This window comes from Sphaeramia orbicularis, chromosome 18 (genome assembly GCF_902148855.1).
Source record: "Sphaeramia orbicularis chromosome 18, fSphaOr1.1, whole genome shotgun sequence".
Classification (NCBI taxonomy): domain Eukaryota; kingdom Metazoa; phylum Chordata; class Actinopteri; order Kurtiformes; family Apogonidae; genus Sphaeramia; species Sphaeramia orbicularis.
In genome coordinates this window covers 10125326-10152478 of record NC_043974.1, presented here as the reverse complement: position 1 = coordinate 10152478, position 27153 = coordinate 10125326, and the positions used below count along the sequence as shown (strand labels likewise).

Genomic DNA, 27153 nt, shown 5'->3' with positions numbered 1-27153 from the left:
GATTTAAAAATGTATATAAAATTTTAACTTTGACCTAGCTTTCTCAAAATATAACCACATCTGTTCTGGTTCACTGGCAATATGTAATCCAAATTTGATATGAATTTAACCAATAGTTTTGCTGCCACAGACATTTGAAATTTTGTCCATTATAAGTAAATGGGGATTTTTTTTTTTTTTTAATTCATAAAAAATTTGAACTTTGACCTACTTCTTCCAAAATGTAACCACATCTGTTCTGGGTCACTGGTAATCTATAAACCCAATTTGGTATGAATTCAACCAACAGCTTTGCTGCTACAGATGTTTGAAATTTTGCCCATTATAAGTAAATAGGAGAAAAATATATTTTTAAAATTCATAAAAAAATGGAACTTTGACCTACTTTTCTCAAAATGTAATCACATCTATTTTGGGTCACTGGTAATCTATAAACCCAATTTGGTATGAATTCAACCAATAATTTTGCTGCTACAGACATTTGAAATGTTGTCAATTATAAGTAAATGGAAAATAAAAGATTTTAAAAATCCATATAAAATTTAAACTTTGACCTACTTTTCCCAAAATGTAATCAGATCTATTCTGGGTCACTGGCAATCTACAAACCCAATTTGGTATGAATTCAACCAATAGTTTTGCTGCTACAGACATTTGAAATTTTGCCCATCATAAGTAAAGAGGAAAAAAAAAAAGATTTAAAAATGTATATAAAATTTTAACTTTGACCTAGCTTTCTCAAAATATAACCACATCTGTTCTGGTTCACTGGCAATATGTAATCCAAATTTGATATGAATTTAACCAATAGTTTTGCTGCCACAGACATTTGAAATTTTGTCCATTATAAGTAAATGGGGATTTTTTTTTTTTTTTAATTCATAAAAAATTTGAACTTTGACCTACTTCTTCCAAAATGTAACCACATCTGTTCTGGGTCACTGGTAATCTATAAACCCAATTTGGTATGAATTCAACCAACAGCTTTGCTGCTACAGATGTTTGAAATTTTGCCCATTATAAGTAAATAGGAGAAAAATATATTTTTAAAATTCATAAAAAAATGGAACTTTGACCTACTTTTCTCAAAATGTAATCACATCTATTTTGGGTCACTGGTAATCTATAAACCCAATTTGGTATGAATTCAACCAATAATTTTGCTGCTACAGACATTTGAAATGTTGTCAATTATAAGTAAATGGAAAATAAAAGATTTTAAAAATCCATATAAAATTTAAACTTTGACCTACTTTTCCCAAAATGTAATCAGATCTATTCTGGGTCACTGGCAATCTACAAACCCAATTTGGTATGAATTCAACCAATAGTTTTGCTGCTAGAGTATTCACAAACAAACAAACAAATAAACCGAACCAAAAACATTACCCTTTGCCTCCCTTTATCGGGGGGGCGGGATAAATATCAGCACAGACAAACATCTTTATTCTTGTAAGTAGCGTATAAGACCTAAAAATTAAATTTCATCTTAAAGGTTCTTTATTCTTGTCTACATATTACATACATTGATCTAGAAGTTGCATATTTCAGCCTGTTAACTTTGATGCTTACTCCACCTCATTGGACAAATTCCGTCCACTTTGTCGCTGTTCCTCTCTTTTCTGCTTGCTCTCTTTTACACCACGACAGACCTCATTTCTAGATCATTTCTCATTCTTTTTCGGACTCTCTCTCATCTCCCTCCCCCCTTTTTTTGTGTTTTTCCTCTCTTCATTCCTGCCCCCTGAATTTTCTCTGGCTGCAGTTTCGGCTCGTTAGAACCATTTAGAAACTTCTTTCCGGCTCATTTGTCTCTTGGCTCATCCCAGGCGCGTTGACATTAAGCTGCGTGATGAGCGACTGCGCCCCACGGTGGATGTGACACCTCCATCTCCATCAAGCCTCACAACAAGCCTTTTCTCCTATAAGCTCTGCTCTTTCTAGCTAATCTTCCAGTACAGGGCTCTAATGTTAATAATGTACTTATTTTTTTTCCTTGGGGGGATGTAAATAATTAACCACGGCATGTTAACAAATGTCAGTAAATACCCAAAGGAACTCAGACTTTGATTATTTCAGAACATAGTGGGTTCTAATGTAAAACAATTAACCATAATGGAAATATAACCAGGAAAATATTTAGAAGAGTTTTTTTTTTTTTTTTTTTTAAATCTTATCTCTTTTTTGTCTCTTTGTTTCAGGCGTAGACCAACATGCCATTGGTGAAGAGAAACATCGAACCCAGGCACCTGTGCCGTGGGGCGCTGCCAGATGGGGTGACCAGTGAACTGGAGTGTGTCACCAACAGCACTTTGGCCGCTATCATCAAACAGCTGGGCAGTCTGAGTGAGTAGGAGGGCATGGCAAGACACAAACCGTGCACACTCAGTTCGATGTCGAGCTGGAGATGCGTTGCAAATACGCTGCGATTAAAGAAAGATTAGATGATGTTGTCAGTGATGCATTTCGGTATTATTATGTTGGTGATGATAGCACTTTATACAGTTGCCATCTGGTCATTTAAGCTAATGAAGAAGGCATTTGCAAATAAAAATGCTCTAGATGAGGGTATGTTTAACTCAGAATGCATCGTCAGCAGTCGCACTAATGTGTTTGAATGCAACCATGTCCAAAACTTCTCATTTACTGTCAAAACTTTTATAAAGCGGTATGATTATGAAGGAAAATATGAATGAAAACAAGTGGTTCCAGGCACAACGAACAAACCCCACCCCTCGCACGTATTGTAACTTATTTTGGCATCGATCCGGCTGACATCATCGTGTCTATGCATGTGTTGATGTCAGCGTATCAATTGCCTCTATATGTGTGCTAAGTTTGAAGTAAATTGAAACAAAATTGATCTTTTTATAGACATTTGAAATTTCGCCCATTTTAAGTAAATGGGAGAAAAAAAAGAATTTAAAAAATTCATTAAAATTTTTACTTTGACCTCCTTTTCCCAAAATGTAATCAGATCTTTTCTGGGTCACTGGCAATCTATAAACCCAATTTGGTATGAATTCAACTAACAGTTTTGCTGCTACAGACATGTAAGATTTCAATAAATTATCAGAAAATGGGGAAAAAACAGATTTCAGTAATTTGTAAAAAAAAAAAAAAAAAAAAAAAGTTAAACTTCGACCTACTTTTCCCAAAATGTAATGCCATTTATTGAATTGATGAATGAATGAATTCAACCAATAGATTTGCTGCTACAGACGTTTGAAATTTTGCCCATTATAAGTAAATGGGAAAAAAATATATATTTTAAAAATTCCTGAAAAATTTAAACTTTTACCTACTTTTCTCAAAATGTAATCAGATCTATTCTGGGTCACTGGTAATCTATAAACCCAATTTGGTATGAATTCAACTAACAGTTTTGCTGCTACAGACATGTAAGATTTCAATAAATTATCAGAAAATGGGGAAAAAACAGATTTCAGTAATTTGTAAAAAAAAAAAAAAAAAAAAAAAAGTTAAACTTCGACCTACTTTTCCCAAAATGTAATGCCATTTATTGAATTGATGAATGAATGAATTCAACCAATAGATTTGCTGCTACAGACGTTTGAAATTTTGCCCATTATAAGTAAATGGGAAAAAAATATATATTTTAAAAATTCCTGAAAAATTTAAACTTTTACCTACTTTTCTCAAAATGTAATCAGATCTATTCTGGGTCACTGGTAATCTATAAACCCAATTTGGTATGAATTCAACTAATAGTTGTGCTGCTACAGACATGTGAGATTTCACCCATTATAAGAAAATGGGGAAAAAACAGAATTCAAAAATTCGTAGAAAATTGAAACTTTGACCTACTTTTCCCAAAATGTAATGCCATCTATTGAACTGATGAATGAATGGATTCAACCAATAGTTTTGCTGCTAGAGTGTTAACAAACAAACAAACCAAACCAAAAACAATTGCCCTTGCCTCAAGGTTATTATAATTAATGAAAACTAACGAAATGATGAAAACTAGAATTGTAAAAACATTTTCGTTAACTGAAATAAATAAAAACTATAACTAAAAGAAAAAAATGATAACTAACTGAAACTGTATTGTGTGCTTATAAAACTAACTAAAACGTATAAAAATTATGGACAAAAATTCCTTTGTTTTTGTCTTTGTCAATGTTAGATTGATATGGAATCGATTTATTTCCCTCAAGCAATTTTAGCTAACGGCACCATATGACACTTCACGGTCCGTCACTTCTCGTCACTTGTGGTTTCCAGTCATCTTCTGGTCCCCACTCTACCTGGAAACATGCAGACTAAAGTTGGCAGAAAGGAGCAGAGTCCTGTCTAGAATTTATGTGAATTTGATGGCGAAGAAGATAAAAATATAAAAAAAAAAAAATAAAAAAAAAAACTAAAACTAAACTGAAACTAAGCATTTAGAAAATAACAAAAACTAATAAAAACTAGCAAACCTGCTCTAAAAACTAACTAAAACTAACTGAATTATACAAAAGAAAGGTCAAAACTAAATAAAATTAAACTATAATGAAAAATCCAAAACTATTATAACCCCGCCCCTCATACGTATTGTATCTTATTTTGGCATCGATCCAGCTGATGTCATCATGTCTATGCATGTGCTGATGTCAGCATATCAGTTGCCTCTATATATGTGCCAAGTTTGAAGTAAATTGAAATGAAATTGATGTTTTTATAGACATTTGAAATTTCGCCCATTTTAAGTAAATGGGAGAAAAAAAAGAATTAAAAAAAATTCATTGAAATTTTTACTTTGACCTCCTTTTCCCAAAATGTAATCAGATCTTTTCTGGGTCACTGGCAATCTATAAACCCAATTTGGTATGAATTCAACCAACAGTTTTGCTGCTACAGACGTTTGAAATTTTGCCCATTATAAGTAAATGGGGGGAAAAACATATTTTAAAAATTCATAAAAATGTAAACTTTGACCTACTTTTCCCAAAATGTAATCAGATCTTTTCTGGGTCACTGGCAATCTTTAAACCCATTTTGGTATGAATTCAACTAATAGTTGTGCTGCTACAGACATGTGAGATTTCACCCATTATAAGAAAATGGGGAAAAAACAGATTTCAAAAACTTGTAGAAAATTGAAACTTTGGCCTACTTTTCCCAAAATGTAATGCCATCTATTGAACTGATGAATGAATGAATTCAACCAATAGTTTTGCTGCTAGAGTGTTAGCAAACAAAAAAACAAACAAACCAAATCAAAAACAATACCCCTTGCCTCCACTTCGGGGGACAGGGCAATACAGAGTTTTTGGTTTTTTTTGTTTTTTTTTTCTAATTATTACCTCCGCCAAGGAGGTTATGTTTTTGCCAGGGTTTGTTTGTCTGTTTGTTTGTTTGTTTGTCTGTCTGTCCGTTAGTGTGCAACATAACTCAAAAAGTTATGGACAGATTTGGATGAAATTTTCAGGGTTTGTTGGAAATGGGATAAGGAAGAAATGATTAAATTTTGGTGGTGATTGGGGGTGGGGGGGGCCCATTTCCAACAAACCCTGAAAATTTCATCAAAATCTGTCCATAACTTTTTGAGTTATGTTGCACACTAACGGACAGACAAACAGACAGACAAACAGACAGACAAACAAACAAACAAACCCTGGCAAAAACATAACCTCCTTGGCGTGAGGGGGGCCCACGGGGGGGGGCCACTGATCAGCCTTGGCGGAGGTCTGCGCTCTCCGAGTGCTTCTAGTTAAAATATTGTGATTTAAAATCTTATTTCAAACATGTAGACAGTAAAATTAAAACAAAACTAACCAACAAAATATCAGTAATGATATATAAAAGGCTGATAAGTGAACAAAAGGGAAAATAGAAAAAAATGAATAAATAAACAAAATTAAAATAAATAAAATTAAACATGCTCGAAAAGGAGTAGGAAGAAGTAAAAACCTATATACTCCTATGCCCAATCTCTGTTCCTTAAAATAAATAACTTAAAACCTTAAAATAGACACAAAAACAGGCAAATATTTATTTCAGTGTCATTTACAAGTTGAAATGTGAAGTGCAAAATGCAAGAACTAAACCAAACCGATATGTCACTTGGGCCTTTTCGGAAAATCTTGTTGCGAAGTGCATTGTGGGAATGGGAATTCCATGCAGCCGTGGATATTCTTGGTATTCCGAAAAGGCCTGAGTGATGGCTTGCTTTTAGTTTGACGACTTGTGATGGAGTACACTTCGAAGTTGTTCAGCGTGAGGGAAGTGATTCATTTGCGTAATTACGGAAAGACTAATGGATTTGTGATACTTAGGCTATCACTCGGTGTGTTGTCCTCCCCTGCAACATAGAGGATTCAGGCATACAACCAACTAAACTCTTCCTTGCATGAAAAGATGATTGAGTTGTAGTAAGCGTCCAATAGCTGTTTACATTGGCTCTTTACAGCTTCATACAAAGACGGAGTGAAAACCGCAAATACAAACACAATTTACTGCCATTTAGATGCCTCTGTGCTTCTTAAACTGTGCCTTTGCATGTAAACGAAAGAGTTTGAAGACACAACAAATATTCTTAAACGTAAATACCAGTTATAACTTTAACTTGTCAATTTTACTACAAACTTATTTTATGTTTTTACTTACGGCATTGCATCTCTGAAGTGCACAATAAGAGAGTCTGAGGTAGAACACTCATCTAATGCCGCGTTTCGCCTACGTGGAACTAGCTCGGCTCGGCTCGGCTTGACTCGGTATTCCTGGAGACCGTTTCCATTACAAGATACTACCGACTTTACAGTACCTGGTCGTCATAGTGATGCGTTACTTCCTTGTCGTCTGTTCAGAGAATTGCTGATAAATTCGCTCGTTGCGTGTTGTCTCATCTGAATTTTTACATCGGCCACCAAAGACTGAATCTCCTCGATTGACCATGGTGTAGTTTTGGGCTGTTATCATGTGGATTAATGTACCGCCATATTTACTGTCCACTTCTGGATCTGTTTTTTGTAAAAGGGCGGGTCACAGAGACGACTGTCTGACCAATCAGTGGTCTGCAGTGTTTACACGTCACGTTTTAGTATCTGGTCCCCAGTCCTGGAACCACGGCGGAGGTGATACCAAAAAAGTAGTACCGGGTACTAGATTCCAGCTCCTTTTTCATAATGGAAACACAAAAAGCCCAAGTCAAGTCGAGTCGAGTCGAGCCGATATCACATAGTGGAAATGGGGCATAACTTTTCCCAAGATGGCTGACAGTATATGACTTATGCATGTTAACAAATGTAAAAATAAAAGTAATTTCACAACAAACGTCCAGTTAACATTATGCCTGAAGGGCACCACACTCAGGTTTTACAGATTTGATGATAAATTGGTGACAAATGTCATATGCTGCTTTAACGTCTCCTGCCTGTTATGTCTACAGCCTGATCAATCAATCAAATTTTATTTCTATAGTGCAGAATCCTAACAAAATTTATCTCATGACACTTTACATGTAGCTCAGGTCAAAACCAGACTTTCTGATGTTTAGCTTAGTTGTGTTGTTGAGATAAACAGATTCAGAACTTGTCCGAATCTATTTGCGATTTAAACGTGATCAAGAGTTGAAGTCTGAATTAAATTTAGTGCTAGCTCGACATCAGCGAGCGCACTGCCTCTGCTCCATCTGTCCTGCCGTGGGCTGAGTTCATGAAAGACGGTGATGCAAGAAAAGAGGACGGAGACGTTTCTGTATGCAGCAGGTGTCCTTGTATATGTGCAGATATGTGTGCATTTTATTTGGTTTGGACAGTGTTAGTGAAAAAGGTTGCATTTCGGCATCTCGGTAAATAAATGTAAATGTTTTTGCGTCCGACTGTCACGCTGTCACCTGCTCGCAATTTGGCTCCGCGGTAGAAACAGCAGTCCTTTTAAGTATGGAGTCTGACAGGTGCACGCCAGGAGGCAGTCTGTCCCACTGAGACAGATGGAGGGGGGAGGGGGGTGAGAAAGTGCTGACTGACCTCTATCTCTGTGAATTTCACTTGGAATACTTTTTTTTTTTTTTTTCTGGTTCAACAGGCTATTTCAGCAATGTTTCAACATATTTAACCCTTTAACCCCTGACGTGTCTGTGGTGAGCGTTCTCTATGTGTGATTTATTTGAAATATTCCTAAAAATTCAACCGTTTGCTCAATAAGAAAGATTTCAAAATGTGCTGATACAATAGAGCTTGTGCTTTTCATGGACGTCTGAGCATGCTCAGTGCACCCTCCACTGCCTGTGTAATGGAGGGAGACTCACTCTAAAACTAAACGGTTTGGGCTTTTTTTTTTTTTTTTTTAACATCATATTCCTTGTCATTTTTTTGTTTTTACTGTTTGCAGTGTTGTCGGGATTTTCCTTTTTTTTTTTTTTTATTTTTTATTTTTGTATTATATTTATTGTCATTTTTGCTCTATACACACACTCACAAAATGACAATAAACAAAACAAAGAACATATCAACAGAACAACTAAACAAAAACAAAAAAAAACAAAAATTGGCCCATAAAAATTATATTTTCATTTCAAAATACAAATGCCCTTTTAACAATTGTCAAAGCTTCCAGTCCCATATAGGTTAGAAAAAGTTCCCAAGTCTTTAGAAACACATCATCCTTATGGTGTAATCGACAAGTGAGATAGTCAAGGGAAGCATAACTAAAAACTGTCTTATGCCATTGTGTCTGGGTGGTGTCCATTAAATCACAAATGTGATTATTCGTTTATTTATTACCGCGAGATGACATGAGAAGTCATTCCATAAACATGGCGACGAACGTAAATATGGTGTTGATTTACAGATATATTCATTATTATTATATATTACCCCTCTATCTCGTACTTAATTAAAAAATGATTGGGTTTCCTGGTGTGTCCACACATACTGAGACATGTTTCTTCTTCTTCTTCTTCTTCTTCTTCGCTTTGTTGTAACGTATGTCAACATCTGTTTTTTTATATTCACCTGACTCTAGCTGCAAAAAACGGTCTTTCCATTGCAGTTCTGCATGATATACCATTTGCGCTACACCTGAAAACCACCTCTTGCCAGCGCAAAAATGAGACTTTTGGCGAAATAGTCGTTTTTCCATTAGGTAAATTTTTATGCGCAAGTTATGTTTGCGATATTTGAGGGTTGATGGAAAAGTTACTAATGATTTAATGGTTCAGGCTTTACAAGGTTAATTTAACTGTACACGTAAAAAAAAAAAAAAAAAAAAAAAAAAAATCTCCTGTAAATTGAACGCCAGTTTAAGCTTCATCTGTTTTGGTCGAGGCACTTTTAGGTAACTTTGATCTGAGAGTCAGACCCTGGTCAGGTGGAATCTGTTATAACACTTGTACTCATGTGAAACATTAAAAAATAACAGTACCCCCCTAAAATGTGCTTAATTTCAGTTTTGTATTCCTTGAAGTTGCACATTGATTTTCAGGCTCCTGAACATATTTATTTTTCCTACTTCGCCTGCCCCAGGATACGCCAGGATAGACCATTATTTTGGATAACAAATTACTCTTAGAAACTGTAGTTGCACCAGACCAATAAAATAATGGCAATACATCATACAGATGTCTTTTGAAAATGTGTTTTTGCTCTCTCTCTCTCTCTCTCTCTCTCTCTCTCTCTCTCTCTCTCTCTTCAGCAGGCACTGTGAAAATTTCAAGAAAACATAAAAAGTTCCAAATATACATCTCGCTTTGTAAAGACTAAAGAGCTAGCACCTACTGATGAACTGGGCCAAGCATATTAGTAAAGAAATATGTTGTGACTTTATTTGGGAAAGATAAAGTACAAGTAATTTGTGTTTAGATTTATTATAATTTCATGTTACATATGCAATTGTATTTAATTTATTTCTGATTTCAAAGATACAATATATTTCATTTGTGATTTATGTTAAAAGTTGAGCTAAAATAAGCAATAGTAAATGCTAAGATTAAGATAACTACATTTCCCATGAGGCTTAGCATTACCCAAGAAGCATAGGGAATTTTCACGGAAGTAGATGCACGTATGCCACGAGTTGTGAAAAGTTGTGAGTGAGTTTCAAGTAAGTAAAAATGAATGCGTATTTTTAAACTGAGAGTCTCACTTCGTTATTTTTGGACATAATTTGGATAATTACAACAAAATATGATAAAATCAGATAAATCACTGAAATATATCACGTTGTTGTTCATGCAAAGGGACACTACATGCAACAAAAACAATCACAGAACAATTACTGGCCAGAAAATAAGGTTATTTTGGAGCCGTTATGTCTTTTCTCTGCTTTTGTTTAAGCTTTGGCCCATAATGCCACAGTAAAGCCACTCCCAGCCCTGGTCACATGACCCATACACTAACTTTAATTAACCCCCCGACCTGTATCTATGATCAACTAAAACTTCTAATAAGCCTGAAAACATCCAGAGGGTTGGGGTTAGAATTCTTCCGGATAAGCTGCATTTACTTAAAAAAAAAAAAAATAGAAAAAAGTGATTGCCTAAATTAATGAACTTTTTAAGTTAAATGCCAAAATATCCACCGATTTAAACTGCTATACAAACATATGGTCTGGTCCCAGTATAAAGATGGAGGGTCTTAAAACTGATGTTCCATAAATATTCTGTCTTAAATGTTAATGTATTCTTGTTCCTCATCTAGTTGGTATGTGCTGCCCTTTACCATTAGTGCTATTATAGTTTTTTGGGATTTTTTTTTCTTACCATTGTTGGTATGTAATTATTGCTGTTCTTTACCACTTGTGGTATTGCAGTTTTTTGTTTTTACCATTGTTGGGATGTAATTATTATCATGTAAGTTGACGGTTAACTATTACCTGTGGTAACACCACCAGGAATGTACTTGGTTTCTATATTTTTTTTTTTTTTTTTTTTTTTTACACACATTTTGGTTATGTAATGTAAATACTGTCAAATGAGTTTATTCTAATTTGGTATAGGCCTATTTTGTTCTATTTTGTTCATTGGTCTGACTCGAAGTCAAAGGACAGGAGTGACTATTTAAAAGTTATTATGGTAAGTTATCCTCACTAGGGTCACGGGGGTCGCTTGGAACCTATCCCAGCTACATAGGGGCGAAGGTGGGGTATAAAACGGGTTCAGAAAATGAATGAATGAATGTTAAGTTATTTGAAGATGAAAATGGGGGTGGGATTAAATAAGTTTTTCTTCTTCCCACTCCTTTTCAAGTATAAATGAATGATTTTTTTTTTTTTTTTTTTTTTAATTTTGAATCTTTTTTTTCCTGCCTGAAGAGGGATAAAAACACTCAGGAAAAAAAAAAAGACTAAGGTTTTCATAATTCATGCATCAAAGGGTTAAGTACTCATATCGGTACTCGATATTGGCAAGTAATCAAATGTAAGTACTTGTACTTTAGGGTGGTCCAACAATCACGGTAAAAAAATAAAGTTTCAGATAACCTCAATTAGAACCCTGCATTAAGATTTGGCATTCAAAAAATGATTTAGGAAACAAAAAAATTGGAAGATAAAGGAGATGTTTTAGAGGTTGCACAAGTTGCTGGAAGTTTCCTGGAAATTGACTAATTGTTCATTTTCAGCATAGCCGAGCTGACCTGCTAAGAGAAGCAGCAGTACTATCAAAACCAAGGTTTGAGTGCTTCATCTAGAAATACAGGGGTTGGACAAAATAATGGAAACACCTTCACCTCAAGATGATAATGCCCCAATCCATACAGCTAGAATTGTTAAAGAATGGCATGAGGAACATTCTAATGAAGTTGAGCATCTCGTATGGCCGGCACAGTCCCCAGACCTCAACATTATTGAGCATTTATGGTCCGTTTTAGAGATTCAAGTAAGACGTCGATTTCCACCGCCATCGTCTCTAAAAGAGTTGGAGGGTATTCTAACTGAAGAATGGCTTAAAATTCCTTTGGAAACAATTCACAAGTTGTATGAATCAATACCTCGGAGAATTGAGGCTGTAATTGCCGCAAAAGGCGGACCTACACCATATTAAATTATATTTTGTTGATTTTTTAAGGTGTTTCCATTATTTTGTCCAACCCCTGTATATGTATGAAGTAAGGCCGCCGACATCTTTGGTACTTGAGTGAAGAATTGGTTGTCCTGGCATTCTTGGACTCCAGTGTGACACCAGAGCAGAAGCAGCTGATGGTTCACAACATGATGAAAAATGAAGGTTCAGAGGTTCCACTAAAGCGTTGGGATGTCCTTTATCAAGCAGATTAGTAAGGGAAGCATATCAGGGATTTTGTCCCCACCAGCACCATGCGTTTGTTTGAAACTTTGGATCTGCCACAAACATTCTTCAGAATTCCTCCAGAAGACTGGGCTGATGATGAAGACTTTCAGAAGGTTGCTAAAATTGTGCATTCCAGAAAAGTTGTCAGTGATGTTGCTGACAGAGGGGTGGAGCTTATTCAAGACTTCAACTGTAGCCGAACAAGAAATGAAGATCAGAAAAACAGTACTGGCTCCAAGCTGTCAAAGAACACAGGAACATTTTTTGTAATTTCAATAAAGCAACAGTGGTTGCTGGACTTTCTAAGTAACATTTTTATGTGAGTTGCAGTTTGATTTTGAGAATAAAATCACAAATTATTCTAATATGCCTTATTCATTTGGTTAGTTATGTTATAGTATATAGAGCAATCTGCACGTGTCTTGTGCAACCTCTAAATATTAATTAATTTGCATGAAATTTGGACCGAAGTAATTTGGCCAGATATGGAACCAAATGCAGGGTTCTAATCCAGAGAATCTTAAAAAAAAATTTTTTGGACTACCCTATTGTACAGGGTGACCCAAAAAAACGGGAATTTTTGAAGTGCGTATTGGCAGACATGAGCAAGTGGCAGCACTGTGAGACAGTGACCTTGAGCAAGTAAACACACCCCCATTTTAGTAACCATTGGCGGCTGTGCGAGAATTGTTCGGTAACCGTGTGATCTCAAGATTCGGTAACGTTCCCTGGCCCCCTAGATCGCCAGATTTGTCCGTTTGTGATTTTTTTCTTGTGGGGCTATCTCAAGAGTAAAGTGTACACGAGTCGACCAAGAACTGTGGATGAGTTAAAACAGAGAATTCAGGATGAAATTCACAGTATCCCAGCTGAGATGTTGCAGCGGTCAATGAGGAATCTCAGCAGCAGATTTCAAGAATGCATTCGTACAGGAGGACGTCATCTACAGGAAGTCATTTTTTTAAAAAAATGAAAATTCCATCATTGTTTCTTAAATGGCATGTTTTAAGGTTTCAATTACTATGAATAAAATATTTTTCTTCCATCACTCTTGGTTTTATTGGATTGTTAAAAAGTTCCTGTTTTTTTGTGTCACCCTGTACTTGTGCTCAGTCTGGAAAAAAGTGGTATCGGTGCATCCCTAGTTTGAGTTTTGAGTTTCTTCTCATTTTTGCATGGTAATACACTAATGAAAACAATTATAAAGACAGACAGACTCTCTGAAATCTTACACATTGGCCAATATATTCCTAAACTACATGTATGCCTCTTCTCCTATGATTATGAGCAAAATTAACTTTTCCAAAAAGAACTAGCGAGTGTCACATTCCCTGCTGATTTTACTCTTTTTGCATGTGGAGGTGTGAAGTCGAGCTCAGCTGGCAAATGGGAAAGTGTGAATGTACTTTCACCAGATGAAAGGAAAAAGAGAGAAATTAGGTTATAATATCAAAGCTAACCGTGTGTGTGTGTGTGTGTGTGTGTGTGTGTGTGTGTGTGTGTGTGTGTGTGCGTCCAGGTCGTCATGCAGAGGACATTTTTGGAGAATTGTTCAATGAAGCCAACAGCTTCTACCTGAGGATGAGCAGCCTGCAGGAGAGAGTTGACCAGCTGGCTGTGAAAGTCACCCAGCTCGACTCCACCGTGGAGGAAGGTAGGGCTAGTGTGTCTGCGCATGTGTGTATGTGTATATGTGTGTGTGTGTGTGTTGTATAAAAAAGGTCCTCTTTAAAAGGTTATTTGCAATCTAAGTGTCTCTTAAGGCTCAGATCCGCTGAGGTGACAGTGTGTTTCGTGCTGTGGATCACTGCTGTAACTGTCCTCCGGTCTACATGTGTGTGTGCTCATATTCCTAACACACACTCTGCACGTCCTTGTCTGTGTGTTCACATAGTCTGGTATCATAAAGAGCATGTGTGGGTATTTTTATAGTGTGTGTGTGTGTGTGTGTGTGTGTGTGTGTGTGTTAGCGCTTCCCCCTCAAACCAGCCTGCAGCAGTCTAATGGCTATGCTGATGATTTATTGATAAGACGTCTCTGCAGCAGGCGTATTACAGTGTGTGTGTGTGTGTGTGTGTGTGTGTGTGTGTGAACAACCTGTTTCTCAGTCTGTGTTTGATGTCTGTCTCTTATCCTCATGCCTCCGTCTTTAAATCCGTGGTGTGTGTGCGTTTAGCGAACAGAATGACAGATGGATGTGTTTGTAAAAGGCTTTTACTCTCTTGTAAACGTGCGTCCGCGGTCGTGCGGTTTGTACGAGTGTGTGTTTGCGCTTGTGCTTGTGCGGGTCTTTATCTCCTTCATTAAGCTTTTCACTAGCTCTAAATATCACTTATCTTAATGCAGTAATTGATAGGATGACACAAACACACACAAATACACAAAGTCATAATCGAGTCGGCGCTTACAAGAGGATTGAAGAACCAAATGTTTTTTTAACCTTTCTCTTGTGTTAGGGTCAGCACCGACCCTTTTTAGGTTTTAAATGCATAAATGAACCACATAAATAAATAACTTCATACTCTCATATCCCAACATATTTGTATATTTATACACACCACTGCTGCTACTGTTTTTCTTAAAACTTTTTAATTATTTATTCTTTGTCAACGTGCAATAACTCCTCACTCCTCATATTCATACCCTTACATTCTTTAAATTTCTTAATACCTCTACCTCAGACGCCTTATTGCACATTTGTAGAGCATTTTGCACTTTTATCTTATTGTACTTTTTTCAATTGCACTATTTCTACTTTGTCTCTTTTAATATTGGTGCACTGATATGAAGAAGCTCCCCCAATTTCATTGTACAATGTATAATGACAATAAAGAGCATTCTATTCTATTCTATTCTATTCTATTCTATTCTAAAATGTATTTATTGCATCAAGGCTTTTTGACTTTGCCAGGAACCTCTATTTCAACGAAAATAGTACAAAACATTTTTTTCCACTAAATTATGAAATGCTGTGGTTAAAATTATGACCTTTGTGTTGTTAGGGTCAGTTTCGACCCAGTTATAAAAACAAGATTATAAAGCAATAATTACAGCCAAAACTGAAATCATAAGTGCACTGTCAGCCAACACACTGACAGCCAGCTCCTCTCCCAACCATGTGAGCTTTTGGGATATCTCATTTTGCCTTCTTATCCAATATTCCTGCACAAAAACAAAACAAGCAAAGAAGATGTCCAGTATGGAGCTGGTGACTTGCAGAGTGCACATGGAGGGTATAATGACAAAAAAAAAGGACCAGAGGCTCATACCCAAAAATATTAAAACCAATATTTTCATGAATAAGGAAACCTAACAAAGTAACCAAGAGATGAGAAACAAATTGGATGATGGATAATTGTTTTTAGTGTATTTTACAGCTGTTATAAGACATGGGTCAAAACTGACCCGTTAACATAAGAGATGGTAACAATAAGCTAGCACAAGAGGAGGGTTAAAATCAAGTTTGACCTTGCTTTCTTCGCTCATTCTTTCCTCTGGCAATCCTGCTTTTAATTTTCCCCACATTTTCTCTCTCAGTTTACAATGTCATACTCCTGTTTTTTTAACCCTTTCATGCACAGTGGTCACTCCAGTGGACAGTTCTTCTTCAGCTTTTCTCTTGTATATTCATGGGTTTAGTTGTTTTAGTTCCATATCAGCCAACACAGTGGACACTTATGCATCATCTCATAAACTGCAATTCATACCATTACTATAACTTTGCTGTTGTTGATTGGTTCTTGAGTGGAAATCAATTGTTAATTGTTATTTTTTGCATATTATCTCCATGAGGTGAGTAATAACTAGTATTAGAATATGTTCAAATGTGAGAAAACATCAGATTAGCTGCATTAAACATGGTTTCATTTCACTGATTTCATATTACTTTATCATATTGGGTTTTAAATACATGTTTCTTTGCTTCAAGAAAAAAATTAATGGTGTAACTGAGTGGACATTTTTGTAAATCTATGAAAAAAAAAAACCTCAATCTCATTGTTTTTTTCATGCCTAAGGAGGAATAAAAACACTCAAAAAAAAAAAAAAAAGAAAAAAAAGAAAAACTCAACTATAAGGTTCTCATAATTCATGCATGAAAGGGTTAAAGATTGAGGTAATATTTAGACTCCTTTGACAATAACTGAAATTCAATGCAGTTCTATAAAACGTACCTATACTAGTCAACATTTGCTAGGGATCAGTTTTATATTTGCACAATAATTGATGTTGTATAATATTTTGGGTGACTTCATATATTATGTGTGTACTTTGGCTAGTCATGTAAAGAAAAATGGTCCAAAAGGTAAGAAAACATACATTTTTATTGCACTTTCTGGCAAAAGGGTGATACAACCCTAGAAATTAGAGTTCACAACAAGTACTCTTCCAATTTTGTTTTCGCTGAAACCACTCAGAATGTTCTGAAACACATACGGTGTGATTTCTATGGGTACGTTTACACGGCAACACTCCGCAAAGATTTCTCCTTTGCATTATAAAATCATTCCGCGTTAAGACGAAGCCGCTATGATAACGATCTGCGTTAACATGAGTCCGCGAGGACGGCTGAATACGCTATAGTGGCCATGCCAGACCAGTAGCTGGCGATGTAGAGCTGTAGTGAAACAGTGGCGGTAAAACACGCGCCTGCGCACAAATGATTTCTGGTTTAGACAGCCTTTAAATGAGAAGAAGAAGAAGAAGAGGCGGACAACACTGTTGACAAACAACAATGGCAAGGGGTCGTACAAAGACGCAGGACTTCTTTGTCTGGACAGATGAGCTGAGCACAGTTAGCAGCACGTATGTTGTTCTGAAACCGGCCATTGTTGTTGTGGTTGTTCCTTCTTTTTCTGCAGCTTTATTGTGTCATAGAGGCTGGCAAACCAGCTTGGAGGCGCATTACCGCCACCAACTGGCCTGGAGTGGGTTAACTGGCGGTTCTTGGCTGCGCGCGCATGCGGTGACGTCATATTTTACCTCGGAACGTTACGATTCGCGTTAACACGGAGCTGAAATGTGGAGCGTATCGATAACATTCCACCCTGGACCCTGGTATCAAAAGTTTCCGGATTCAGGCACTCTAGACACCGTTTCCATGTTAACAGAAGGCTAATCCGCGATGAAATCTTCCCGGAGTCGACTCCATAGACTCCGTGTAAACGGCCCCTATGTGTTTGGCCATCATCCGCATCTTCAGGCTGTACTCCACTGGGAAAGTAAATTTTCAAGTTTCCAGAATTACACCCCCGAATATAGCAAAGTTATAGTCCTGATCCCTAGCAAATGTTAACGAGTGTAGTTTGTTTCAGGGATGTTCCGATATCGGGCCGATTTGGGTGGGGGGGCAAATGTCCTGCCCCCTCAAATTAAAGTTTCCAGATGTAGGGAAAAGCTGCACAACAGCAGGAGGCTTAGAGGAACTAGTGAAGCATCTGTAAGTTTCAGTTTCACTCTGCTCTTGTGCTCAGTATGAGGTCCAGTTGTGATGCGTGAGTTGGGTTTTTTTTCCAACCCGTGCGGCTTTTGTGGAATTATTTGAGCTGACCCGCCCTGCAAATAAACTGACATTCTTTTGACCCACTCCAACCCGACCCGTGGCAAATATAAGGTTCTAATTTGTCCCACAGTATGAATTTGGGAAGTGCAAAAATTATACTACAGGGTGAGTCAGAAAAAAACGCTCTTTTCATTTAAAGAAATTGTACCACTGAAATGGAAATGCTTATTTTTCTTTTGATTATACAGTCATATTGATGTGGTTATTGAGCATGTCTTGAATCATTGATTTATGGCATAGCATAACAGAGGGAATGTCCATTGTTTATTGTGCACCGAAATATCTGCCAACACAGTTTATGCCACCGTGAATGAAATTGAAATTGTCAACCATTACAGCATGTTTACTCGCCATCAAAATGTTTTGTCTCAACGAAGTCGTCCGGCACGACCTTCAACCTGGCTACCGTTCAGATTGATGCAAATCTGTGCTCGTTGTCGCATCTCTAACACAGCTCTTCTCGCCATTCGTGTTCGTCGTAGGGCTTGGATTTCAGCCGTGATGCAATTTTGGAGTTCCTGAAGAGTTTGTGGAACAGTCTGATACACACGGTTTTTAAGATACCCCCACAAGAAAAAATCAAGGGGGGGTCAAGTCCGGGGATCTAGGTGGCCACTCTCTCTCCTGACCCAAACAGACAACTCGATGAGGAAATAATACCTGCAATCGCTGTGGTCTTGCCATGATGAAAACTCCCTGGGCACTGTCATGTAGGCCTATGTCCTGAGTGTGAAAGCAAAGCCCCGACTCCTGTAATTGTTGTCAATTTCAAGTTTGTTCACTGTGGCGTACATTGTGTTGGCAGGTATTTCAGTGCCCAATAAACAATGGACCTTCTCTCTCTTATGCAATGCAATAAATCTATGACTACATCACCAGACATGCTCAATAACCACATCAATATGACTGTATGGTCAAAAGAAAAATCAGTGTTTCCGTTTTAGCAGTACAATTTCTTTAAATGGAAAGAGCGTTTTTTCTGACTCACCCTGTACGTCTATAGGTTTCACTTTCATTGATGCGCGAGTCAGGTTTTTTTCAACCCATAGGGCTTTTGTGGAATTATTTGACCCGACCCACAAATAAACTGACATTCTTTTGACCCACCCCAACCCTAACCCACGAGTAGCCCGCTAATATGTGCATCACTAACGTGCGGCATAGACCGGCTACAGCAGTGGCAAACATATGGGCCAAAACCGATCCACAGTATGATTTTGGAAAGTCCAAAAATGATACTAAAGTTATTAAGAGTCAAAGGTGTCATAGTTGTTTTAGTTCAGGTTCCACATTCAGCCCAACTGTGATCTCAAGTAAAATAATTGTATAATAACCTATCGATAAGGACCCCAAATTTAAATCAAAATTTCATTATAAAAAGTCCATATCGGGTTGGTATTGGATCGGTATCAGCAAAACTAATCCAAAAACAAGTGTTCAGAGAACGCAAACCTCCGCCAAGCACCCCGAACGGTGTGCATGTGTGGATCAACTATTTATTTTAAAATTAAACAGTTTCCAGGTTGTTCCATACAGCAGAAAAAGTTGAAGCTTGGTACCAGTCATGTGTATGTGAAATTATATTCAATTCCAATCAATATTTGTTGAGTTATAATGAAAAATGTGTGGTAAATGGGATTTTCAGTGTGAAATTGAAATGTCCACAGAGTCCACATTCCACAGTGAATGTGGACAATTTTGTGCCAGATACAAGATATTGTTATAAGTTATGGGTGGATCAAATATGAGGCTAATTGGAGTCGTTTTGAATTTTTTATGAATTTTCGAAAATTGCTCAATGATGAGAGATAGGAAAATTGTAGATTTTGTGACCTTGAACTTTGGCCTACTTGGCCCAAAATTTAATGGGTTCATCCCAGGGCCTAGGCCTATCTGTGGGTAAAATTTGGTAAAGATGGTTGTAATAGTTTTCCCGTAAAGTTGCTAACAAACAAACAATCAAACACACAAAGCAAAGTGATCACAATACCTCCTGGTGGAGGTAAAAAATCTGATCAGATTGGAAGCAAAAAAATCCAGATCAGGACATCACTAGTTAGTTTATTTAGTTATAGTTACAGGTGGGCAATACGGCAAAAATATCATAGCCAGGGCTGTACAATATTGGAAAAAATTTACATTGCGATTTTTTTAACCCTATGATACATATTGCAATATGTAAAAATACTCAAAAGGATATACAGTCTACTCTCGTTAAACCGCCCGCCGTTATACTGTCATTTCCACCTATCGCCATCTGCCAGCCCAGTTCCATGCACAAACAACACTTATACCATTGATTTCCCAACCGTTATACCGCCAGCGTGATTGCCATCGAGTACACATAAATTTTAACAATGCACTGAAACAAACGCGCCAGACACTGATCGCGACAAGCTACGAGTAGGTCTACGGAACGGCCACCGTTCATTTATCGCAGAACACTCAGTAGGTCAGGATGTCGGGAAGAGGACGTGGGATTAAGTCAAAGCCTCAAGATGATGGGGTGTCATTTCCCGACACGGTATAATAATGCTTAAAATGTTTCCCCACTTTAAATGATCCCTTACAACATAACAGAATCAAGATTTATTTAGAAACGCAATTAGAACGGGTTAACGGAGACAGCATAGACATCATATGGTACGCCATTTTCGCTATACCGCCAATTTGGCCGTGAACGGAAGTTGGCGGTATAACGAGAGTAGACTGTAATAGCTGTGTGGTAATGCCTTAAACGGTCAAACAAATCAGTTGTGTTTCGTCTCGTTGTGGCGACAGTTGTAAAGGTGAAGACACACCAACCCGACTGCCGATCATTACCAGAAAAGGTAGCCCGGCTAATCAGTCGGCGCCAGTCTCCCTGACGCGATCAAAAAAGTGTGAAGAACACACCAAATCGACTATCAACTCAAACGTAGTTCTATACTTTCATGAGACGTACACCTGTAAATGATGGAACATTCCCGTAGACGAAAACCCAGAGCTCGCTGTCGTCAGTGATTGTTGTCAGTAGAGTGTTGAGTAGTCCAGAAGGGTTGGAGTTGTTGTACTTGTTGAACAGATGGTTAGTAATAAGAAGATACTGGTGTTGTCAGCTCTAGAGCATCTTCTTGTGGAAGAAGAAAGATGTCACAGGTGAAAACTGAGGAGAAATCACACTATGCTAACGGCCTGATCACAATCAAGGGTACCAGAAAGGGTGCACATATAGATAAAAAATAATAATGCTCCATCAAAAAATCCAACAGGCCATTTTATTTGTCTGATATTTCTCTTTTAAAGTCCGAAACATTTTTGTATTATGGTGTCTACTAAAAATTTGGCAGGCTTGTCCCCCTGTCAAATCAGAAATTATTGGGTGTACGGACACTCCAGCCTAATAGCCTCCATATTTAATGCCTACAAAGATATACAAATGTTTCAGCACTCAGGATAATCATGCATTGTTTATTGCATAGATGTCGTGTCCAAAGCATGCGTGCTGAAAAATTCCATATATTGACAGAAACAATAAAATTAGACCCACATATTTTGAATATGATGTACGGACACTACTTGGTGTATGGACTCTACAAGATTGGAATGGAAATCTGGCTTACCACATGGTGGCATCTGTGTTAGATCTGTAACTAAGTCTTCCTGGTACAGGAGGAAATAAACATTTGTGAACAAGTTATAACAATATATCTATAAGGCATATACGCCATATTATTGATGGAAGTATATTGGTGTACGGACACTACATGAATTTTGGTGAACAACGCGCCATTGAAAACATGCGGTTCGACGTAAACATCCGTTTGCCACATTGTTACCAAATTTTCTGCAGCCAGGGAGCATACCAAAATCTGTCTAGTTGTGCATATTTAGTCATAATAATACTTAAATAACAGGTTCCCATTCTATTATTACAATTAAAGGGCTGTAGAAGAAGGGTTTTCAATTGATAATCAAACAGCTGTTCAACAAAAATGATCAATAAATGAAAAGCAATGTGATGTGTGTATTTTATAATAAAAAAGACACAGGAGTTGAGAAGAAATTATTTATTGTGTTTCAAAACATTATGTACAATAATTTTGCTCTCTTATAACAATAAAATTATGCATGTTTTCACGCTCATTGGGTCACCATTTTATCAGTTTTTATCTGATTTTCTTCAAATTTGGAAGATTGCAAGAGCTAGTAATAAGATGGCCAAAGAAACATTTTGGGAATGGTTTTGGGGGGATCTTTTTGCAATACTGATTAATAACTGATGCAAATATACTTGTACACCTTGATTGTGATTAGGCCGTAACAATGCTAATAGTGCTCTCTTAATGGAATGAATGAAGTCGATAGGCAACACTGACTGACACTCGTTACCTCCGCCAAGGAGGTTATGTTTTTGTTTGTCTGTTTGTTTGTTTGTTTGTTTGTTTGTTTGTTTGTTTGTCTGTCCGTTAGTGTGCAACATAACTCAAAAAGTTATGGACAGATTTGGATGAAATTTTCAGGGTTTGTTGGAAATGGGATAAGGAAGAAATGATTAAATTTTGGTGGTGATTGGGGGTGGGAGGGCCCACAGGGGGGGCCACTGATCAGCCTTGGCGGAGGTCTGCGCTCTCCGAGTGCTTCTAGTTCAGATATGATATGAGCAGTGAATGGTCTATTACAGAAGACAATAACACTGGGGAACACTTTTTCAGTAACTTTGAGTTGCATTGGATATTTTAACTGATTCTGAAGGAGTTTTAGGCACTGATTACCTCCGCCAAGGAGGTTATGTTTTTGCCAGGGTTTGTTTGTTTGTTTGTTTGTTTGTTTGTTTGTCTGTCCGTTAGTGTGCAACATAACTCAAAAAGTTAAGGACAGATTTTGATGAAATTTTCAGGGTTTGTTGGAAATGGAATAAGGAAGAAATGATTAAATTTTGGTGGTGATCGGGGGTGGGGGGGCCCATTTCCAACAAACCCTGAAAATTTCATCAAAATCTGTCCATAACTTTTTGAGTTATGTTGCACACTAACGGACAGACAAACAGATAGACAAACAAACAAACAAACCCTGGCAAAAACATAACCTCCTTGGCGTGGGGGGGGGGGGCCCACAGGGGGGGCCACTGATCAGCCTTGGCGGAGGTCTGCGCTCTCCGAGTGCTTCTAGTTTCAAATCTGAAATTAGTTTTTCTCTACAAGCTCTAGTTTGTATGCAATTTGAGGTTAATGAAATTGTACAAATGTGAACTTGCGTATAAGCATTTTCATGCCAAATATCATACAAGACCCAATTGTAAACAGAGATAAGATCATCTTTCCTCCTCTTCACATCCAATTAGGTTTGATGAAGCAATTTGTCAAGGCACTGAAAACCGAAGGTGAATGTTTCCAACACATCATCACAGCTTTACCAGGGTTATCATTTGAGAAGATCAAAGCAGGCATGTTTGATGGCCCACAGATTCGAACCCTAATTCGTGATGATCAGTTTGTTGATAAGATGACCGCATTAGAAAAGGCAGCATGGTTATCCTTTGTGGCAGTCGTTCAGAACTTCCTTGGAAACAATGAGGCGGAGAACTACAGTGAACTTGTGAACAGAATGCTCCTCGCTTTTCGTGATCTCGGGTGCAACATGAGCATCAAGCTTCATTTTTTGAACAGCCTTCTTGATCAGTTCCCTGACAACCTGGGGGCTGTGAGTGATGAACAAGGAGAACGATTCCACCAAGACCTAAAGATCATGGAAGAACGCTACCAAGGGCGCTGGGACAAAAGTATGATGGCTGACTACTGCTGGAGCATTAAATGAGATTGCCCAGATGAAGTGTACAAACGCAAAAGTTACAAACGCAAATTCCTGCCGGACTAAAATACACAAAGAAAACTGATACGCTTCCATCAGCTGTGGTGATGTTCTGAAGGATGCTAATCTAACTTTGGGATAAAGATTGATGTTTTCTAAGAAACGCTTTCAGAAAATACGGCACAACCAACAATAGTGTAATTTACTCTCAAATCACATTTTAATGTTCTGTTTCTTTTGCCTTAATAAATGTACAGAAATGACTTTCATACCGTTTTAAGATTCAAGTGAACAAAAGAATTGTGGCTGATATCGCAATTTCCTATAATAACGAAAAATTAAAAAATAAATAAAAATGTCAAATTGCATAAAATCTGTAGCTTGCAGACAAAAACCGACTTCAGATTTGAAATCAGCACACTCAAATTAAATGCAACAAAATGAATGTTCCCCAGTGGAATAGCGTGAAGTACCTTGGCATAGCTGGATTCACATGGAAACTTCTCATTCACTGATTCACTAGTCAAGGGCTATCCCTCCACCAATCAGATTAGTGCGACTGAATGACAAGTAGTGGCTTATTACAGATGTTGAATCAGCCGAAAAGACTGGCGACGGCATAAACGACGGGTGAGAATGACCCCCACCTGAACCAAATGTGGAAACCGGGAGGACTGCAGGTGGGGAGAAAACCAGAGAAAACACCTATGTAAAGATACGCTTTTATGTCAAATATTTGAGTATAATTTTAACTTATTGCAATTTAAATTTTCTATACCTAATGTTTGGAACCAATATTCCAGGGGTGTCAAACTCATTTTAGTTCAGGGGCCACATTCAGCTAAATTTGATCGGAAGTGGGCCAAACCAGTAAAATAATAACATAATAATATAGAAATAAAGGTCAACTCCAAAAATTTTCTCAATGTTTTAGAGTGAAAAAAGTCAAATTAAACAATAAAAATGTTTACATCTACAAACTATCCTTTCAAACAATGTGAATAACATGAACAAACTGAAACAATAAGTGTAATTTTAACAATATTATGCTTCAGTTTATCATTTCCACATGTTCATTATAACTTACAAATACACAGAAACTGGCAGAATATTGTTAACATTGGACTTACTTCCCACTTCCCTTAAGACATTTCAGGTTTTTCATATTTGTTCAGGTTATTTACATTTTTTGTGAAATTATACTTTGTTTTAGTGTAAATACATGAAAATATTTACATTTACTAAGAGAAAAAATTTGGAGTTGTCATTATTTATGTTATTATTATGATAGTATTTTACTGGTCCTGCCCATTTTAGATTGAATTGGTCTGAATGTGGAACCTGAACTAAAAGGATTGTTAATATCTTAGTGTAATTTTTGCATTTCACAAATTCATCCAAAGGGCCAGATTGGATCCTTTGGTAGGCCAGATTTGGCCCCCGGGCCGCATGTTTGACACCTGTGCAATATTCACTTTTAAAGTCTTTGAAAAGGTTTGTAAAGCATCTGTGTGTGTTATTTATGCAATAAATTATGTACATTTTTCAAATCGGGTTTTAAATTTTTTGTGTGTTTTTTGTCCTTTTGTGTTGATATAGTAGATTAAGGTGAGAAGATAATAAGCAGATGAGATAGATAAAGGTCTGCTGAAAAAAAAAAAAAAAAAACATACCAAACATGGGTATAGTAAACATTTCTTTATAAAGTTTATAAAGGCAAAATCAAAAGTACTCAAAAACGGCCAAAATAGACTCACACCCCTAAGGGTTAAGTGAATTATCACCATTTATTGTAATATTATTATTTGTATTTTGTGTTTTTTCAGTGAAACTCTGGTATTTTCCTACATTAAATGTTAAAGCTCAGATTAAATTTGAGGGTTACTACATCAAAAAAAGAGAAAACTGCAGAAAAAGTGACTTCTTCAGTTAAATCTCTCATTAACTGAACATAAACCCAGTGTGTCCATTCACTGTCATTAATCCAACTCCATGGGTTTTACTGGTGAATAAATGTTGTAGAGCAGGGGTGTCAAACTCATTTTAGTTCAGGGGCCACATACAGCCTAGTATGATATAAAGTGGGCCGGACCAGTAAAATAATGTAAATAATAGGATAAGAACTTATAAATAATATCAACTCCAAAATGTTCTCTCTGTTTTTGAGTGAAAAAGTAAAATTCCGTAATTAAAATGTTTACATCTACGAACCGTACTTGAACGTAACATGAACAAATACGAATAACCTGAAAATTCTTAAGAAAAATAAGTGTAATTTTAACAATATTACGCATCAGTTTACCATTTATACACGTGCATCACAACTTACAGATCACAGTGGATGTACAAATACACAAAAAATTTAATAATAGGCAGAATATTGTTAAATTACTACATACTTCTCTTAAGACATTTCAGGTTGTTCATATTTTTTGTGAAAAGCCAGTCTGTAAATGTAAACATTTTTGTGTAATTTTACTTTTTTGACACTTAAACAAAAAGAAAAAAATTGCTTTTTTTCATTATTTATTGGTTTTTATGATAGTATTTTACAATCATAAAAACCTATTTCTCTCTCTGTTTTTCAGTGAAAAAAGTAAAATTCCATAATGAAAATGTTTACATCTACGAACTGTACTTGAACGAAACATGAACAAATACGAATAACCTGAAAATTCTTAAGAAAAATAAGTGTAATTTTAACAATATTACGCATCAGTTTACTATTTATACACGTGCATCACAACTTACAGATCACAGTGGATGTACAAATACACAAAAAATTTAATAATAGGCAGAATATTGTTAAATTACTACATACTTCTCTTAAGACATTTCAGGTTGTTCATATTTTTTGTGAAAAGCCAGTCTGTAAATGTAAACATTTTTGTGTAATTTTACTTTTTTGACACTTAAACAAAAAGAAAAAAATTGCTTTTTTTCATTATTTATTGGTTTTTATGATAGTATTTTACAATCATAAAAACCTATAAATAATGAAAAAAAAAAGAAGCAATTTTTTTTTTACTTTTTGTTTAAGTGTCAAAAAAGTAAAATTACACAAAAATGTTTACATTTACAGACTGGCTTTTCACAAAAAAAAAAAAAACACAAAAAAACACACAAAAAAAAAACATGAACAACCTGAAATGTATTAAGAGAAGTATGTAGTATTTTAACAATAGTCTGCCTACAAAAACAATTTTTTTTTTCGTTGTTTACATATTCATATATATATATATATATATATATATATATATATATATATATATATATATATATATATATATATATATATATATTTTTTTTTTTTTTTTTTTTTTTTTTTTTTTTTGTTAGTATTTTACGGGGTGACACGGTGGTGCAGTGGATAGCACTCGTGCCTCACAGCAAGAAGGTCCTGGGTTCGATTCCAACACCCGTCGGCGGGGGGTGGGACCTTTCTCTGTGGGTTCTCTCCGGGTACTCTGGCTCCTCCCACCATCCAAAGACATGCACTGATAGGTTAATTGGTTAATCTAAATTGCCCATAGGTGTGAATGTGAGAGTGATTGTTTGTCTCTATATG

General features: G+C 36.5%; 1 protein-coding gene across 2 annotated transcripts in view; it reads left to right on the top strand.

Annotated features, from left to right (window-relative positions):
- The first annotated feature begins 2190 nt into the window (after positions 1 to 2190).
- LOC115438740 (wiskott-Aldrich syndrome protein family member 3) overlaps positions 2191 to 27153 on the top strand; it is an 84211-nt gene continuing 59248 nt past the window's right edge. For both annotated transcript variants that reach the window (XM_030162529.1, XM_030162528.1), the window contains exons 1-2: positions 2191 to 2346; positions 13755 to 13889. In XM_030162529.1, coding sequence (XP_030018389.1) covers positions 2214 to 2346; positions 13755 to 13889 — 268 coding nt within the window. In that variant the 5' untranslated portion in view covers positions 2191 to 2213. The remainder of the gene's footprint in view (positions 2347 to 13754; positions 13890 to 27153) is intronic.